This window comes from Schistocerca americana, chromosome 9 (assembly GCF_021461395.2).
Source record: "Schistocerca americana isolate TAMUIC-IGC-003095 chromosome 9, iqSchAmer2.1, whole genome shotgun sequence".
NCBI lineage: Eukaryota > Metazoa > Arthropoda > Insecta > Orthoptera > Acrididae > Schistocerca > Schistocerca americana.
The window spans coordinates 4,899,723-4,919,678 of record NC_060127.1 but is presented as its reverse complement, the minus strand read 5'-3'; the positions used below and the strand labels follow the sequence as shown (position 1 = coordinate 4,919,678).

At 43.4% G+C, this 19,956-nt stretch overlaps 1 protein-coding gene across 1 annotated transcript in view; it reads left to right on the top strand.

Moving 5' to 3' along the window:
* Window positions 1-11,148: 11,148 nt before the first annotated feature.
* The window catches only part of LOC124551153 (G-protein coupled receptor moody-like), a 171,587-nt gene continuing 162,779 nt past the window's right edge, over window positions 11,149-19,956 (top strand). Inside the window, exon 1 of the mRNA XM_047126118.1 lies at window positions 11,149-11,279. Coding sequence (XP_046982074.1) covers window positions 11,149-11,279 — 131 coding nt within the window. The remainder of the gene's footprint in view (window positions 11,280-19,956) is intronic.

The following is a 19,956-nucleotide window of genomic DNA, read 5'->3' as shown; positions in this document are numbered from 1 at the left end:
TGGAAGAGGATAGTTTCAGTTTCGAAAGTAGTAAAAATATGTTGAAGTCACCAGACAAAAGCAACCTGTGCCTGGAAAATATTATGACATATCCTTATGAACTGCACAGGGAGATCTACAGTAAACTTTGGAACATCTCATCTCAAGGATGGAGTTGTGGAAGAAACAACACAGATATTGTCTCTCAACTTTAATGTTGTTATTCTCTGGTTAAAAAAAATAATTAATTAATTAAATGAACGTGGGAAATGGTTTTTGTTGACTACAGTTCCACTAGTTAAAACATCACTGCTGCATTTCTGTACTTCTTTTATCATAAATAAAACACAGAGCCTTGGTCTTAACAGCACATGAAACAAAAACTTCCTTAGTGGCATTTAGTTCTCTTGTATGACACCTAGAACGCATCAGAATTATTTTATGATTCATCGCAATCTTTACAGTGATCAGGTGAGCAGCATTATTCTCTTTTGTACTTTTATCAGAATACTTAGTCAGGTTTTTTTGTTAGAAATAAGTTATGTATAGCCGGCTGGAGTGGTGGAGCGGTTCTAGGCGCTACAGTCTGGAGCCGCGCGACCGCTCCGGTCGCAGATTCGAATCCTGCCTCGGGCATGGATGTGTGTGATGTCCTTAGGTTGGTTAGGTTTAAGTAGTTCTAAATTCTAGGGGACTTATAACCTCAGCAGTTGAGTCCCATAGTACTCAGAGCCATTTGAACCATTTTTTAAGTTATGTATAGAGACGGATAGATGGTTATTTTGATTCAGCTCACAAAAGTGTGATGTTTGACACTTAGGGCGTTTGACATTTCGACTCTTCACATGCAAAAACAATGCGAGCATTTAAGCGTGTTTTTGTTAATGAAACAGCTTATAAAGTGTCACTAAATACACAAATATTGTTGTACAGTGCAGGAGCAGACGTCATGCTGTTGATCAAAACATCTTTCGAAATGAAAATATTAGCCATCTGAAGACGGACATGGTAGCCCGGAACCGATTATGCCACTAATATAATAATAATAAGAATAAAAATAATAAATGCATGGTAGACGCGTATAATATGAGAGATTCAAAGCTTCCGTAAACTGAATACTATCCTCGCATCAATGCAAATGTCTGTTACAAAACAACATGCTCGCTGTGGATAATGATCACAGCGACAAATGTTTAATTTTTTTATGCTACGGTGGGCACCTTGATTGCTTCATCTTTTAGCTGTTTTCGAGTGCAACGTTAATTTCGTGCCTCAATTTTGAAGCTCGCGATGGCAATGACGACATGCAGCCGTTTCCAAGCAGCGCACATAGGAAATTTCGTGTTTAGCACTCGAGTCCCACCGGAAAATGCCTTTAAGCCGAAATTGCAATATCGGATTTTAAAAATAGTTTCAGCAGTCGAAGGCGACCATGAATGTGTTTCAAAAAGTTCCATTCGATTGTGAATCTCCCACAAGGATAAAGTTGGTATGCATGCGACAGCTTGCTTACCTAATATATTTGAAAACGGCGCGCATAAAACCGGGATTCTTCGGTGCTAAAACCTCGAGCTATACTGGTGATAAAAAGGAAGGGTCACGTGTCTTGGATAGCCCTTGCGCCAGGGACCATTTGTGTGCCCAGCAGAAGGATCGTCTTAGTGCCACTATTCTACAGCAAAGGGTCAAAGCATGAATATTACACACTTTCTCCATCTTACGCAAATGGAGCAATGGTTCTTTTTTAATTTGATGTCGTCTACGGTGGACTTGATGGCACTTAGGGAGGCAAGATCAGTTCATGGGCGGTTTCTCGGAAAACTCCACAAAAAAATTTTCTGACTAAATTTTCGCCGTCTCCAGCGGACCAAAACCCAGTCGATGATTTCAAGACGGCAATGTACAGTAAATGGCTGGAAATTTTACGATATATTCCTAAGATCCTCATCTCGAACAATCTTAAAAATTTTCTTGATATCTTTATCCGTTTCCAAGATACAGAGGTTCAAATTTACCCTACTTCTACGTGTAAAATACGGTATGAGACGAAATCTAAACAGTAAATAACCCCAGCGAATTACTCAAATTTTAATGGCCTTTTTATATATCTAGAAGACTCATCTCACAGTTTTCAAAAATCTGTACCAGTTACCGAGAAACACATCAAAAACTTGTTTTTGGGGTACCACAACCAAGATGCGGATTCCGCGACGGCTACGCACAGCAAATGGCTGTAATTTTTACTACGTATTTCTGAGATCCAGATTTCAAGCAACTTTGAAAACTTTTTACAGGTGCAGAGGAAGGTAGAATGAGACAGCTGGTACCCTGCTTTTCAGTCAGAGTCTTTTAAATAAACAGGAACATATTCACGAACTTCCAGCATGCTGGAAAAGCATGGGTCAGCAACTTCTGTTAATCAGTAGAACGAAAAACAAGTCCAAGTCACAAATTTTTGCTTTTTATTCATTCGATGACTAGTTTCAGGCAGACACCCATTTTCATATCATTATAACATAGTCGATAACGGCATTTCCGAATATGTCAAAAATATGCAATTTATTGTAAATGTTCATTGCACATTTTTGACATTTTCGTGAATGCCATTTTCGACTATGTTATACTGATTTTAAAATGGGTCTCGGCCAGAAACTAGTGATCGAATGAATAAAAAGTAAAGAGTTGCAACACTGGCTGGTTTTTCGCTCTCTTGAGAAACATATTCGCATATTTTGTGCTCCTATAGGAGCATTTTTCTGCTGGGAAAATAATTACGCAACTAACTGGTCCACATCTTCAGATTTTGATCGATACATTACAGCAGTTGCTACGGCCACACTATAAACACTCAATGTGTTTGCCTTACTTTGATATCGCTGTCCAGAGTCCTCAAAACGAGCTGTTGGCCTCCTGCATAGCAAACGCCCCTTCCTCCACAAGCCGCCTTCCACCAAGGCCGCCGCCATCGCTGCTATATCGAGGCACCAGAGAACTCTACCCACCGCGACACACCACTGGCGGACGAACCTGTGTACTCGCGTACGCACCGATTCCATCTGAACAACAGACCTCCTTGTGCAGACCCCAAATCTTCGTCCAAAGATTATCAATCACCTCCAGACCAGCGATATCTACCTACACTCATAGAGTAGTCTACGAATATCTAGGGAGTGAACGTTCTGAAAAAAATATTTGCTGTAATTTATTGTTGCACTTCATTATATTTCTTTTTGTTTGTTGGTCTTCTATAGAAAGACTAAATCAATATTTTTCTGATTGTGTTGATCGCTCTTCTACGTATTATGCTGCGCTGAACAGAATATTTGTCGCGGCTATACATCGCTTCCAAAAACAAGTGACTGCATATAGTACAGCGTATGCGCTCTGCAGGTTCTGAACGTCATTATAAAACCAGTACCGACACATCCAATTAGCTTTTGTACGCGCGTTTCGTAGTGGTCATTGTCTTAATAATTTGCAATCGATATATCGAGTGAGTCTGGTATCTTGAAAATCCGCATTACGCAAAGACATTTATTTCTTTTCATTAACTCAGGCATACTTCGACACCTACGTGACATCTTATGTGGGTCAAATTTTCTTTCTATAAAGTATAATATGAATTTATAATCATTTCTCTGTTCGAGGCCTAAAAATTAACATGTGCATTTCGTTTGCTTTCTTTCAATTGCTCACCTGAAAAGTACATTCCTAGTGAAACTGGATTATTAGAGATAGATTTTTGTGCCCTTTTTATCGTTTTTAACAGCATGTCATCTGTAAAACAGTCGTGAAGAAAATTCTTTGTGCATTTCTGAAGGACTTTTTTGTGGGTTGTGTTTACATACTTACAGCAGTGATGGGACGGCGAGGCGCGGCGACTCGAGCGCACCGAGAATTTCTCGAGCCTCCAGTTCTCAAGCAATTCTCGAGAAGCTCACGAGAAACGGCTCGGCGGCGTGTGCCGCTGCGCGCCAGCTGGCTGCGACAACATACGCCGCGCCGCTGTTGTTTTATGAACTGAACGCCGCCGCTAGACAAACACGCTTGCTGTGCTCGTAACTAGTATGTCTCAGGTTTCATTCGAGTAAAGTTGTTATTCAAATCAATATGGACACTCGAAAACGAACGTCATGGTGCTGGCAATACTTTACGGAGGATGGAGATAACGTCACTTGCAACATTTGTCGTAAAAATCTCCGTAATGTATCAAAAAATACAACGGGCACGATTAGACATCTTAAACTGCACAATTTATCGAGCAATAAAACAGCGACGTCCGTGGATACAGAGGCTCGTTCTTCCAATAGTGCGAGGCAGACAAAATATCCAGGTACATATGGTACAAAAGATGAATTCCATACAAAAGTTCGGATAGTGTCCAAAGCGATCTGCCACGCTTAAAAAACATTGATTTTTTAATCGTACTCCGATAATCTACAACATACCCCAAAATCAAACCTATACTATCCTAGCTTTTGCACGATACGATATGTAATTTTATTGGACTAGTTTCGAGCATAACGTATCCCCTCGCAGGAGCACTGATCTAAATCTTACGTTTCTCTTCATAGGGGGAAGTAAACGGCAACAACAGCTAGATCAAGCACTTGTGGCCATGATAACAGACGATTTTCAACCGCTTTTAATTCGTCGAGGACACTGGTTTTCGACGTTTTGTTTCACTGTTGGACCCACAATACTCGATACCAAACCGAAAAAAGTTGCGCCTCACGATTGAGGACGATTACCATAAACAGAAAGAGGCTGTAAACTTGGCCGTGGAAGACTCTACTTGTGTTTCTTTAACGACCGATATTTGGACCTCACTCAATTGTGAGGCATGTATTGCTGTGACTGGTCATTTCATTAACACTAATTAGTGCCTGAAAGCCTTAGCTCTCGAGACATTCCGTTTCCCGGAAAAGCATACAGCGCTAAATATTAGTGAGGCGTTAGATAACGTGATTTCAAAATGGAACACTGAAAACAAAGTTGTAAGCATCACAACTGACAACGCCAGTAACATGACGGCAGCCGTACAACTTATTCACAGTGGCAACATAGATATGCAACATGTGCCTTGTTTAGCACACACCATCAACTTAGTTGTGAAAAGTTCTTTGAACAGCAACAGTGAGCTCTGCATATATGCGGGAAAAGGCCAGAAAAATTGTTAGCTATTTTAAAACAAGTTGCAATGTTAATGAAAAACTTCATGACATTCAGGATCTATCGAAAAAACTTGTTCATAAATTGATTCAGGAAACTGAAACCCGATGGAACAGTACGTTTTATATGCTACAACGTCTAGTGGAGCAAAAGGAATGCACTGCAGCCTGTTTATCGACTTTGTATTCAGGTGTAGAGAACCTCACAGCTGACGAGTGGCGAATTTTGAGCGAATGTTTATGTGTACTAGAGCCATTTGAAGTGGTAACAAGTGAGATCTCAACTGAAAACTATACCTCTCTTTCAAAAGCTATTCAAATAATCAGACAGCTAATTATAACCGTATGCACCGACCCAAGATTCAAAACGTTACCATTTACGAATCCCATTCATTCAAAACATGCCGTTGCAAGCCTAATTGCAGAGTGCACAAACGTGGTAGAGACCGTACGATCTACTCATTCGGCTGCTAACGACACTAGCCACGAGTACCATGTGGTTCAAAACGCCAGTAGTTCCTTATGGGCTTCTTTCGATGAAGAGGTTTCCAATAAAAATCTAATGAAAAGCGGTTGTGATAGCATAGACCTGGAGATACGCGCGGATAATCCTTTACACTACTGGAAAAAAATGAAAACAGTTACCCAGGTCTAGCTGTCGTGGCAAAAAAATATCTTGCAATACCTGCAACTTCTGTTCCCAGTGAAAGAATATTTTCGAACACAGGACCACTTATAAACAAACAAAGAAGCAGACTAAAAGCCTAATTGGTTAACAAAATCATATTTCTAAACAAAAATGTAGCAATGGGATTTAAAAATGCCTTCTGCTGAACAACTTTTGTTTCCTTCCTTTCTTCAGTAAGTAAACGCATGTACGCAGTTTCTGTATATAAAAGGCTATAGCACTTCTCTTTTACGTTTAGGCCTGCACGCATACATGCAGAATGTACAAAGTAATTTATTTTGTAAGAATAAAGCTTCTGTTTTATGCAAATTCTGTGCTTTGTTTTAAACAACAATTCTATGATTTTGTCTTATGAGACATATACTAATACTTCAGTACACATTAATAACGATAGTACAGTTGATATCATAGAATTTCAAAGTTTTCCGAGCACGTACGTACGAGGACGGAAAATGTAAGTATAGCAACTACGTAGCCACTATCCACGAAGAAGTACTTCGGAAATGCACAAAGAATTTTCTTCGCGACTACTTTGCAGATGACATACTGTCAAAAACGACAAAAAAGGGCACAAAAAGCCATCTACAATAACGCGTTTCCACTACCAATGTAATTTTCAAGCGAGCAATCGAAACAAGCCAAAAAAATTGCATTTGTTACAACTTTTTGGCCTAGAATAGATAGATGGTTATTAACTTCATATTGTACTTTACATAAATAAAATTTGACCCAAAGAAGATAACATAGAGATGTCGAAACATGCCTGGGTGAATGAAAAGAAGTAGTGTTTGCATAAGGCGAATTTTCAAAACAGCCCAAATTTTAAATTGCGAACACGGATAAACGTTAGAAGGAACTTCAAACCTTAGTAAGACGATACGGAAAGAGCTTTGCGTAAAGTTTTGAACAGAGAAAGTTGAGGGCATTTTGCTTGTCTGCGAGAAGCGTCACAGCTGAGGTATACATATAAGAGAAATAAAATGATGCGAACTGCTGTTTTTTAGGTTCAATACTGCACTCTACTGTGTTGTAGAGTTTCTGTTTTAATTAATTATGCTGTGATGGTTTTGCGAAATGTCCTCCTGGTACACCAAAGTGGAAAAGTGCCCCAAGATGTTGAATCTGGAGCAACGACATGCTGCAAGTTAACGACTTACCGCGCACTGAGATATTTTTGGCAAGGAAATTCTTCTGTTTTTAATTTCTAGTAGCATATGTCGCACACTGTAGAAGTGTCAGAACCAGGGAAATTTCAGACCGTGGGGAAATTACTAATCGCACACATCATTGTTCACGTCATAGCTACTAGTAATACAATTTTCTAATGTGACTTTTTTTTAATAGAGCACAACGGTTTCGAGATCTGTACAGTCTGGAGACAGTGTCTCAGACAGTCATACATATATCATCTGCAATTGGAAATTGTTCGAAATATGTGTAACATTCAACGGTAGAAAACAGCCACGCTACCAGAATTTACCTACCACTAGTCTAGTAATAAATAATACGACTTCACAGTGACTGAAATTATCCGCAAAGTATTAGCTCACTGCACCTTAATATTAATCGGCACGTAAAACGTCTCTTATTAGTGCGATGAGCATAATCAGACGTTTGTGGCAACTTTTCCTTCTCTGACGGATTTCGATTTGCTTCCATAGCAGCAACAGTTCAGCACCATTCCTGATGAGAATCTACGAACGCATAGTTGTCTGCTTCATTCTTAATGGCTCTGTCCCACAATGTCTTCCTTTTTTTCGGTTTTCCACTTCGTATTACACTATCATTCTCACACTGCGCTCCGAATTCACACACATCTGTTTGTACTTGACTGCCCTGCAGTGCACACTTAAGTCTTTGGCTCAGGGTTCATAGAACGACTTTCGGAGTGTTTTTCAACCGTTCCACTCTCGAATAGCACGTGTGAAAAATTGACACCGTAAGCTTTCCGTGTGAGTTGTGGTTTCTCTTATTGATTAGGATCAGCATTCCTCCCTGTTTGTGCGCAGCTCGTGGTCGTGCGGTAGCGTTCTCGCTTCCCGCGGCACACTGGACTCGCATTCGGAAGGACGACGGTTCAATCCCGCGTCCCGCCATCCTGATTTAGGTTTTCCGTGATTTCCCTAAATCACTCCAGGCAAATGCCGGGATGGTTCCTCTGAAAGGGCACGGCCGACTTCCTTCCCTAATCCGATGAGACCGATGACCACGCTGTCTGGTCTCATTCCCCAAACCAACCAGCCAACCAGCTTCCCGCGCCCGGGGTTCCGGGTTCGATTCCCGGCGGGGTCAGGGATTTTCTCTGCCTCGTGATGACTGGGTGCTGTGTGCTGTCCTTAGGTTGGTTAGGTTTAAGTAGTTCTAAGTTCTAGGGGACTGATGACCATAGATGTTAAGTCCCATAGTGCTCAGAGCCATTTGAACCATTTTCCTCCCTGTTTAGATGTCAGTCGTCAAAATATTTTGACGCTCGGAGCAGAAAATTGGTGGTTGAAATTTCGTGAAAAGATCTCCCCGCAACGAAAAACACCTTTGTTTTAAGGATTGCCACGCTAACCCACGTTATCATATGCGTGACGTTCTCTCTCCTGGTTCGTCACATTACGAAACGAGCTGCCCCTCTTTGAACGTATAAGAGCAGCGGCAGCAGTATCTGGTAAAGACCCCATACTATGCAGCAGTACTCCAGAAGAGGACAGACCAGTGTAGTGTAGGAAGTCTCTTCAGTGGATTTGTTGCATCTTCTAGTTGTGCCAATAAATCCCGTCATCCTGGAACGACATACCCATCCTTGTCGCCAGAGCAACCTCTTCCAATGCTGGAAACACGTGTCCAGGAAAGTCCACATAACGAAGCCTTGTTCAATCAACTGTTTGTCTATTATACCATGCCAAACATTTATAGAGAAGAGGTCCTGAAAATGTGTCACCACGGAGACTTGTGGGTTTTTGTTGGACTGCCGGTGTGAGTTACGGGTGTTACTGACCTCGTCGGAAGTGAACAATATTGATATTATCACTCGCCGCTTTGAAATCAGCCAATGATAAAATTCCAGTGGTCCACATTCATCTCCTTCTCAACACCAACTTGCCTTGCTTAGTCTTCCACTTTTATTAGCATTTTCTTCTTTGGTTTCGGACAGCTGTGGTCCAGAATATTTCATATTTGATTCAGCTTACACTGCACCCAGTATTCTCTTATATGTTTCCTCTGAGCCCCTTTCATTCTTCTGTCCACGCCTTGCTAGTTTTCAATTCTGACTTTTCCTGGAACCGCTGGTGTGTTCTAACATAGACATATACACTGAAGAGCCAAAGAAACTGATACACCTGCCTAATATCGTGTAGGCCCCCCGCGAGTATGCAGAGGTGCAGTAACACGATGTGCCATGGACTAGACTAATGTCTGAAGTAGTGATGGAGGGAACTGTCACCATGAATCCTGCAGGGCGGTTCACAAATCCGTAAGAGAACGAGGAGACACAGATCGATACAGCACGTTGCAAGGCGTCCCAGATATGCTTACTAATGTTCATGTCTGGGGAGTTTGGTGGCCAGCGGAAGCGTTTAAACTCAGAAGGGTGTTGCTGGAGACACTCTACAGAAATTCTGTACGTGTGAGGTGTCGCATTGTCGTGCTGGAATTGACCAAGTCCATCCGAATGTACAGTGAACATGAACAGATGCAGGTGATCAGACAGGATGCTTACGTACGTACGTATCACCTGTCGGAGTCGTATCTAGATATATCAGTGATCACATATCACTCCAACTGCACACGCCCCACACCGTTACAGAGCCTCCACCAGCTTGAACAGTCCCTTGTTGACGTACAGGGTCCATGGATTCATGAGGTTGTTTCCATAACCGAATACGTCCATCCGCTCGATACAGTCTGAAGCGAGACTCGTCCGACGGGGCAACATGTTACCAATCACCAACAGTCCAGTGTCGGTGTTGACAGGGCCAGGCGAGGCGTAAAACATTGTGTCGTGCAGTCTTCGAGGGTACACGAGTGGGCATTCGGCTCCGAAAACCCATATCGATGATGTTTCGTTGAATGGCCCGCACGCTGACACTTGTTGATGACCCAGCATGGACTTTTGCTACGTTGCACGCCTCTCTTCAGTCATCGCTGGTCCCGTTCTTGCAGGATCTTTTCCCGGCCGCAGCGAAGTCGGAGATTTTATGTTTTACCGGATCCCTGATATTCACGGTACACTCGTGAAATATTCTAAGGGCAAAATCCGCACTTCATCGTTTTCTCGGGGATGCTACGCCCAATCGCTCGTCCGCCTACTATAACACCACCTTCAAACTCACTTAACTCTTGATATCCTGCCATTGTGACAGCAGTAACCGATCTAACAACTGTGCCAGACACTTGTTGTCTTATATAGGCATTGCCGACCGCAGCGTCGTGTTCTGCTGTTTGCATATCTCGGTATTTGAATACGCATGCCCCTACCAGTTTCTTTGGCGCTTCAGTGTACTTCGAACTGCTCGAACTGGGTGCAAAATCTCGCCTGTGAGCGACCACTTAGAATGAACGAAATGTTCTCGCCAGTAACTGCAAACACACATTGCCTCGCTTGACCTCTAATTATACACACTATCCATCGCGGAAGAAATGTATCTCAGTTATTCCTCGGGCGTGCTCTTTAAACCGCTAGCGTGCTGATTGGCTGCGAGCGCTCGGAAGCAAGGCAATAGCGCTTTCTTCGCTACACCTCAGTTAGACACAAAGGATCTAGTCTGGGTACATCGATACTGGTAACAGAACATATTTGCAAAGTATCAGCAGATAGGTCAGTTAGCGAGTTGAAAAAAGCAAACTACTAAACTATCCCAGATCCCCTGTCCAGTTTTTCCGAGGCATTAGGTTATTGTTTCAAATGATTGTTAGGCCACCTGTTTATTGTGAGTCTAATTATGAACATGTGTAATAAGCTGAATTGATTGAGATCCCTGTCTTACGTCATAGTCAAATGTATTTCATTTTCATTGTTTTGGCACTGATGATAATTTACTTATGTTAGATGTACCGGACCAGTTTAAAATATTTAATTAAAGATTCCATCTGACGGCTGAACCCATAAGCCACAGACGGTAGAGGTAATCTCACACCACCCTTGCATTATTTCAGCAATAACTTGTTTGCGAAATAAAGTAACATTACAACTGAAAACTTAGAGTGGCGATTTTACAGGTAGGATTCAAAACACAGTACCAACATTCCTGCGAGACCAGCAGCAGCAGGCTAGCAGACTGACGCTCGCCACCTACTGTTCCAGACGGAGCTGGGATGGCGATGAGCTCAGCGTGGTCGGAGAGTCCTCCAGAGCTGACGATGGCGCTGGTCTCCGGCCTCCAGCAGGACGGCGACGCCGCACTGGGGGACGACTCGGCAGGGTCTGTCAACGCGACGCTGGCGCCGCCCAGGTGAGTTCCAGCAGTGGCCTGCCTGCCGAACCTCTCAGACATCACTTGCAGGAGGCTTCCTGACCCAAAGAACGCGCCTTGCCCAGAAAACAATGCACCGGGAGGACGCCCCAACTGGAGGGGACTACAGTGTCTGCTCCAGATGAGATTTCGTTTCGATTCGTCACCATTCCTTGCATTTCAATATTCAGCCCAACTTCACGAGTACGAGGCACCAACATAGCACAAATAGCCACCTCTTTATTCATATCTGGTGGGAGGAAGGCAATGATGTACCACCTCCCTGGGACCCTGCAAATTGTGTACAGTTCCTGACATGCACCGAATTGTCAAATCCGCTTATGTGGACGTCATTCATGGGGCAAATTCATCGAAAGTACCCAAAGGGAGTGTTATAGGACCGTTAGTATCAGAATATACATTAATGAGCTAGTTGGCAACGACGAGAGCTCCATTAGGCTGAAAGCGAATGATGCTGTTGTATGCAGAGAAGGAGCAACGCCAAACACTGTGGAGAAACACAGAAGATCGTTGCTTGCTGCAGCGATTGGCCCGTGACGTTCAACACAAACAAATGTGACGTAGTGCGAACACGTAGACGGAGTGCCAGTGCATAGGCGGATAGACCCAGTTATCTCTGACTGCACGAATACCAAACGATGACTGGAAGCAGTCACACACTAATTTCTGAGAGTATACACATCGAGTGATTTGAAATGGAGCGACCACATAAAACTAATAGTAGGAAAGTCAGATGCCAGACTCAGATTCATTTCTGAGAACAGTCAGGAAGCGTAGTACAATCACGAAGGAGGAAACGGACAAAACCCTCTTTCGACCCATACTGTAGTATTGCTCGTCACTCTGGAATCCGTACGACGTCTGACTGATAGAGAAAACAGAGATGCGAAGAAGAGCAGCATGTCTCGTGACAGATTCGTTTATGAAGCACGAATGCGCCACGGAGATGCTCCCAGCTTCGTCGGGAGAGGCGGCAAGTCAGGCACTGTGGTTTACTGTTAAGATACCGAGAGCGTACGTCCCTAGTAAAAGACAACCTTCCTAGGTGTATCTCGCGGAAAGACAAGATAAAACTACAGAGATTCAGCCCACAAGGAGGCTTGCCAGGAATTCTCCTTCCATGTGGCACTGGAACAGGGAAAGGGGGTAAGTGACAGTGATACACGAAACACTCTCCGCCCCACACCTTAAGGCGAATTGCTGAGTATAAATGTAGACGTAGATCTTTTGGCGTTCCTATGGCACGGAAAACTTTAATACTGAAATTTCCCTATTTAACATAACTATGCACAGATTTATTTAGCTCGAACAAGTCAAGGCATTTACTCATTCAGCTCCGATGGACCAAAATCTACACTTTTTTTATGGAACAAAGCTCCTCATAGTACGAAAGCATGATCTTGAGGCGTTATGTATGTATGATTTCGCTTTATCTCCCTCAAGATGAAGATATCGGGGAACATCAAATTTCCAAAAAGAAACAGAACTCACGACTGGTTCCTGGAAAAGTCAAAGATGAAAACTAGCAAGACGTGGACAGAAGAATGGAAGGATGCTCAGAGGAAACATATACGAGAACACTGGGTGCAACTTAAGGCTGAATTAAATATGAAATATCCTGGACCACAGCTAACTGAAAAGAAAGAAAAAAATACTAATAAAAGTGAAAGACCGAGAAAGACAATTACTATTGACAAGGAGATGAAGGTAGACGACTGGAATTTTGACGTTGGCTGATTTCAAACTGACGAGTGATCCTATCAGTACTCTTTACTGCTAAGGCCGCTTTCACTTGTGAGGATTTCAGTAACTCACACTGGCAATCAGATGAAAACCTATATGACTTTGTGTAGACATTTACAAGCCCGCTTCTCTGTAAATGTGTGGCGTGCTACAATAAACCAGTTGACTGGACTCGTTGTGTTGCCGCACCGTCTCACGGGGCCCCATTTTCGGTAACGAGCTTCCAGCATTGTTGGAAGAGGTTCCTTTGGCTACAAGGATGGATATGCCCTGGACATTCTAGTTGTTAGCTGACACATCGTCTAATCCTGACATAACCCGAAACCTAGGGTTTGCAGTAACCATAATGAAATATGTGAAAGGAGGTAAAAAAACAGTTTATGGTTAGTTAAATACAGTAATCATTTTTATGTAAGGCGCGTCTGAAAAGTTCGATGAGTGGTCTCACAAAACGTAGGAAACAAAAGATACAAACCCAGTACCGTTACTGGCCTTCAAAGTAATCACCCTTAGCTACAAGCCTACAACACACTTCTGACATCGGTTGCAGAGCTGCTGGAAATGTCGGGAAACACTCCTTGTAGAATGACTCGAAGCACGGTGTTCACACATTGTTGGGTGTCCTCAACGTCTGTGAACATTCGTGAACAATAATCCTCGTTTATCTTCAGCTATTCTGCTCTGATTCTCAATGACAGCTGCCGGCCAACCACAAGCTTCCGTCACACTGACGTCATTGCAAAATGGAGCGCAAAATGGCGCAACAAGTTAACGTAAGGTTTTACTTCAAATTAGGAGACACGGCGGTGGAGACTCACGTAACGTTAGTATAAGTGTACGGTGTTGAAGCAGCCAGTAAACTTTAGGGACTGAAGCGACCATGTGAAGAACGAACCGCACTTGAATCAACCGGCACAATCCCACACAACATCAAACTAGTGCAACGAGTTCTTGCAGATGACCGGCAGCTGTCTTTGAGAATGACAGCAGTAAAGTTGAAGATAAGAGAGGCCAGTGTAAGCAGCGTTGTTCACCAACATTCGCAGACGTTTTGGGTACCCAACAACGCGTGGTCACGGTCCTTCGAGGATCTCACAGTTTCGATCACAAGTACGACTCATGTCAGAGGTGCGTTGTAGCTATTAGCCATTATTCTGAAGCCAGTGAAGGTGTTGTGTTTGTAACCTTCGTTTCCTCTATTTTCTGAGACCACACGCCGAACTTTTTCAGATGCGCCTAGTATATTAGCCTCTCCCTGACACCCCTCGTGTATGTATGTGTACACGTAGATCATACAGCTGTATTTGTGTCTCTGCAGTATTTCCTTTCCTGTCCAAGTTGAACGGCTCCCTCGCTTCTGCCAAGCAGGCGCTGCGTTGAAAGGCGTCGCTCGTAATTCTGAAACGAATGTCTGTCGATCGGCGTGCGTCGCGCCTCGCCTACACACACACACACACACACACACACACACCTCCAATGGAAATGAAAGAGCGCAGACGTGTTTATGCCTGCGCGCGTGGGCAGGCGTATGACGTTCCCTATAGTCGGATCCATCCATCTCGCAGACTCATAAAAATGCGTCCAGTGCGCGGCGGCGTTAAGGGCGTTCTATCGTAAACATTCGCCTGCTTTCACTCTGATTCACTGTACGACAGCAGCACTAGTCAATCATTCGCGATAGTAATTTCCCTTCACACACGAAGAAAGCGCCTGCAAGTAAATCTACACCGCCTTTCTCTGACGCACTCTGCAGCCTGCAGTAGAACGACGAATAAATGACACCCCTTTTCGAAAATGAAAAAACTATCTTCGGTCCTACACCGAAACTGGGACTTTTCATTCGAGTACCGTTTGTAGCACTGTGAAACTGTCACCGTCAGCTACCAAAAAAATCGTTTTGCAATAGTGAATCAGCGAACGTGCTGCGCAATGTTTTCCGTAAAAATGTGTCTGCAAAAGCAGTGCTAGTTTGCAAAAACTTTTTTTGCTTCAGTGCATTACATACTATACACCCAGTCCCTTTAACAATTCTTGAGGCACCAAAAATGTGTAAGCATGAAATGTGAAATTCGCGAGATGCAAACTCTTCGTGATAGTCCAGTAGAGTAATTTCTTTTACTTATTTAACACTAAGCTTCACCCAGCTTTCGATCTGCATATAAAATTAATTATTTTGTTTCAGCAAAGGCTTGACGAACTGAACATCTACATCTACATTTATACTCAGCAAGCCACCCAAAGGTGTGTGGAGGAGGGCACTTTACGTGCCACGGTCATTACCTCCCTTTCCTGTTCCAGTCGCGTATGGTTCGCGGGAAGAACGACTGAAAGCCTCCGTACGCGCTCGAATCTCTCTAATTTTACATTCGTGATCTCCTCGGGAGGTATAAGTAGAGGGAAGCATTATATTCGATACCTCATCCAGAAACGCACCCTCTCGAAACCTGCCGAGCAAGCTACACCGCGATGCAGAGCGCCTCTCTTGCAGGGTCTGCCATTTGAGTTTGCTAAACATCTCCGTAACGCTATCAAGCTTACCAAATAACCCTGTGACGAAATGCGCCGCTCTTCTTTGGATCTTCTCTATCTCCTCCGTCAACCCGATCTGGTACGGATCCCACACTGATGAGCAATACTCAAGTATAGGTCGAACGAGTGTTTTGTAAGCCATCTCCTTTGTTGATGGACTACATTTTCTAAGGACTCTCCCAATGAATCTCAACCTGGTACCCGCCTTACCAACAATTAATTTTATGTGATCATTCCACTTCAAATCGTTCCGCACGCATACTCCCAGATATTTTACAGAAGTAACTGCTACCAGTGTTTGTTCCGCTATCATATAATCATACAATAAAGGATCCTTCTTTCTATGTATTCGCAATACATTACATTTGTCTATGTTAAGGGTCAGTTGCCACTCCCTGCATCAAGTGCCTATCCGTTGTAGATCTTCCTGCATTTCGCTACAATTTTCTGATGCTGCAACTTCTCTGTATACTACAGCATCATCCGCGAAAAGCCGCATGGAACTTCCGACACTATCTACTAGGTCACTTATATATATTGTAAAAAGCAATGGTCCCATAACACTCCCCTGTGGTACGCCAGAGATTACTTTAACGTCTGTAGACATCTCTCCATTGAGAACAACATGCTCTGTTCTGTTTTTTAAAAACCGTTCAATCCAGCCACTCAGTTGGTCTGATATTCCGTAGGCTCTTACTTTGTTTATCAGCTGACATTGCGGAACTGTATCGAACGCCTTCCGGAAGTCAAGGTTTGGCTGGTTGGTTTGGGGAAGGAGACCAGACAGCGTGGTCATCGGTCTCATCGGATTAGGGAAGGAAGTCGGCCGTGCCCTTTCAGAGGAACCATCCCGGCATTTGCCTGGAGTGATTTAGGGAAATCACTGGAAGTCAAGGAAAATGGCATCTACCTGGGAGCCTGTAACTAATATTTTCTGGGTCTCATGAACAAATAAAGCGAGTTGGGTCTCACACGATCGCTGTTTCCGGAATCCATGTTGATTCCTACAGAGTAGATTCTGGGTTTCCAAAAACGACATGATACTCGAGCAAAAAACATGTTCTAAAATTCTACAACAGATCGACGTCAGAGATATAGGCCTATAGTTTTGCGCATCTGCTCGACGACCCTTCTTGAAGACTGGGACTACCTGTGCTCTTTTCCAATCATTTGGAACCTTCCGTTCCTCTAGAGACTTGCGGTACACGGCTGTTAGAAGGGGGGCAAGTTCTTTCGCGACAAGTCACATGGCAAGCATTCCGCGGAAGCCACCTAACGGTGGATGGCGGAGGGTACTTCACTTGCTTCCCCCTCCCACAACCCACCCCCACCTCCCCTCTCCTAAAGAACGACTGCTCGCAAAGTCTAATCTTTGCAGCTTTATCTCCATGTCATTTTCGCGGGACGTAATTAGGAGGGGGAAAACTCTGGTTGACTCTTCCACGAACGCACGTTACGCACGCTCTCGTAACTTTAATAGCAAAACCACACCGTGATGCGCGACGCCTGTGTTGTAGCTTCTGTCACTGGAGTTTGATTATCATCTCCATGGCGCTTTCGCGTTTAGTAAACGAACCTGTCGCGAAACGCGCTCTTCTTCTTTGTATCTTCTGTATTTTCCCTATCGTTCTTACATCTACATCTACATCTACATCTACATCGATATTCTGCCAATCACATTTAAGTGCCTGGCAGAAAGTTCATCGAACCACCTTCACAATTCTCTATAATTCCAGTCTCGTATAGCGCGCGGAAAGAACGAACACCTACTTTCCGTACGAGCTCTGATTTCCCTTCTTTTATTATGGTGATCGCTTTTCCCCATGTAGGTCGGTTTCAAAAAAATGTTTTCGCATTCGGAGGAGAAAATTGGTGATTGGATTCTTGTGAGAAGATTTCGTCGCAATGAAAAACGCCTTGGTTTTAATGATATCCACCCCAAATCCTGTATCATTTCAGTGACACTCTCTCCCCTATTTCGCGATAACGGTTTTATTCTTAGCCAGACGATCAGTATTCAAATTTAGATAGACTGAGGATTTTTTAAGCTACTTGCTTCATAGGTAGGCTATAATTTCTGATGATTCTGCCAGCAAATAATACTGGCACCTGTCTATCTTGCGACTGGTTTCATCTAGTAATTCCATTTTAGTCTCTGCGATTGCTCAGTCCCAGATAATTAATGGATGTGACTGACTGCAGTGACTGTTAGGAAACCGTGCAATCCATCGACAACGGCTCCTACCGCTTGTTGATGTCCAGAACATTACGTGCGTTTATGTCGAGAGCCAGCAGCGAGTCCCTGCACCAGCAATCGATTCTCCGCAGGTGTTGGGGCGTTCTGCCGTAGTTTTCTGGCGTTACGACTCCTCTGTACGTTGACCGCACACTCGCGAACAGCATCGTGGAGTATTGGTGATTCATTTAAGCTGCGTAGCTCAAACATTTTCTGGACAGTTTAAGATACGTAATTCTGTATTCACCTACATGAAATGTGATATTCCTGACTAAATGGAATTCAGTCTCTGTTGAAAGTTACGTTAATTACCGACATATGAGTATCAACTTCCTTTTTTGAAATGAAATTGTAGTCATTTCTACAGCTCGTGTCGTAGGTCTAAGAGAGGACAATTCGACGACGTTTCAATCTTCAAAATACGATCAGTAGTTTCCGAGAAATTACAGTGTTTTGATTTTAACATTTATCTGTTTTGAACATGAAGCGAGTTACTGTCTTGCGCAGACGTTTGTGATTTCATACCCAAATAAGGAAATACTTTAGGTTAGTCTAGCTCCTCACAGCCGCTTTTGGTGCGGCTCAGTGTGGTTAAATAGAAAAGAAAGAAAACAGAAAGCACACTTCTAACTGGATACACGCCCTGATTTCCTTCTCTCCCTTGTCTCCTCCCATCTCCCCCTCCCCCCCCCCCTTCTCCTCCACCTCGTCCTGCTTCCCCCTCTCTTTCTCCATCTTCTCCTTTCCACTTTCTATGTCAGTTTCCTTCCACTCATGTGTACGTCTTCTGTTCCCCTTCTCCCTGACCCTGAACCTTCCTATTGTTATTACAGATTCAGATTCCGTAGTAGTTCTAGTAATAAGCCCATAGGCCATAAACAGAACTTTCCTGTTTGGTATGTTTAGGACCGCAACGAGTAAAAATTTGATGTAAATCCGATGAGTACTTTTTGAGATTTTTGGTGACAACGTCTCCTGCATTATATGTATTAATATATTAAAAATATATAGCTCATATCAGTCCAGATGTTGGTCAGCGTATTGTGTAAAACTTTGAAGTAAATCAACATTTAGACATCTCTGGTAATGACGTCTCCCTCTTATATATTACATATTAATTTATGTATTATACACATTAAAAATAGTTCTACATCTAGATCTACATAGATAATACGCAAGCCACCGTACGGAGCCTGGCGGAGGTTGCTGTGCGCTGTACCACTACTTGTCATTTTCCAGTCGCAAGTCCTAATTTCTCGGATGTGCGGTTCTAGGCGCTACAGTCCGGAGCCGAGCGACCGCTACGGTCGCAGGTTCGAATCCTGCCTCGGGCATGGATGTGTGTGATGTCCTTAGGTTAGTTAGGTTTAAGTAGCTCTAAGTTCTAGGGGACTGATGACCTCAGAAGTTCAGTCGTATAGTGCTCAGAGCCATTTGAACCTAATTTCTCGTATCTTATCTTCATGGTCCTTACGCGTGATGTATGTTGGCGGCAGTAGAATCGTTCTGCAGTCAGCTTCAAATGCTGGTTCATTAAATTTTCTCAATAGTGATTCTCGAAAATAACGTCGTCTTCCCTCCAGGTATTCCCATTTGAGTCACCGAAGCATCTCAGTAATACTCGCGTAATGTTCCAACCTACCGGTAACAAATCTAGCAGCCCGCCTCTGAATTGTTTCGACGTCTTCCTTCAATCTCATCTGGTACGCATCCCAGACACTCGAGCAGTACTCAAGAATAGGTCGCACCAGCATTCTACATCCGGTATCCTTTACAGGTGAACCGTTCTTTCCTAAAACCGTCCCAAAAAACCGAAGTCGATCATTCGCGTTGACTTGCGACTTGTGTTTTTGCCTTGGGAGAATTTTAGGAAGGAGTGGGTCACCTGTAACGGAGATCGCATATAGAATGCTGGTGCGACCTATTCTTGAGTACTGCTTGACTGTTTGGGATGCGTACCAGATGAGATTGAAGGAAGACATCGAAACAATTCGGGAGGCGGGCTACTAGATTTGTTACCGGTAGGTTCGAACAACGTTCAAAAAGGACTTCCAAAAGACTTTGCACTTAACTTCCTACCTATTCGAAACTCTTGCTTGCTGACATCTTTCACAAAATAACGAGATGGAAAACGCCGAACGCTTACTG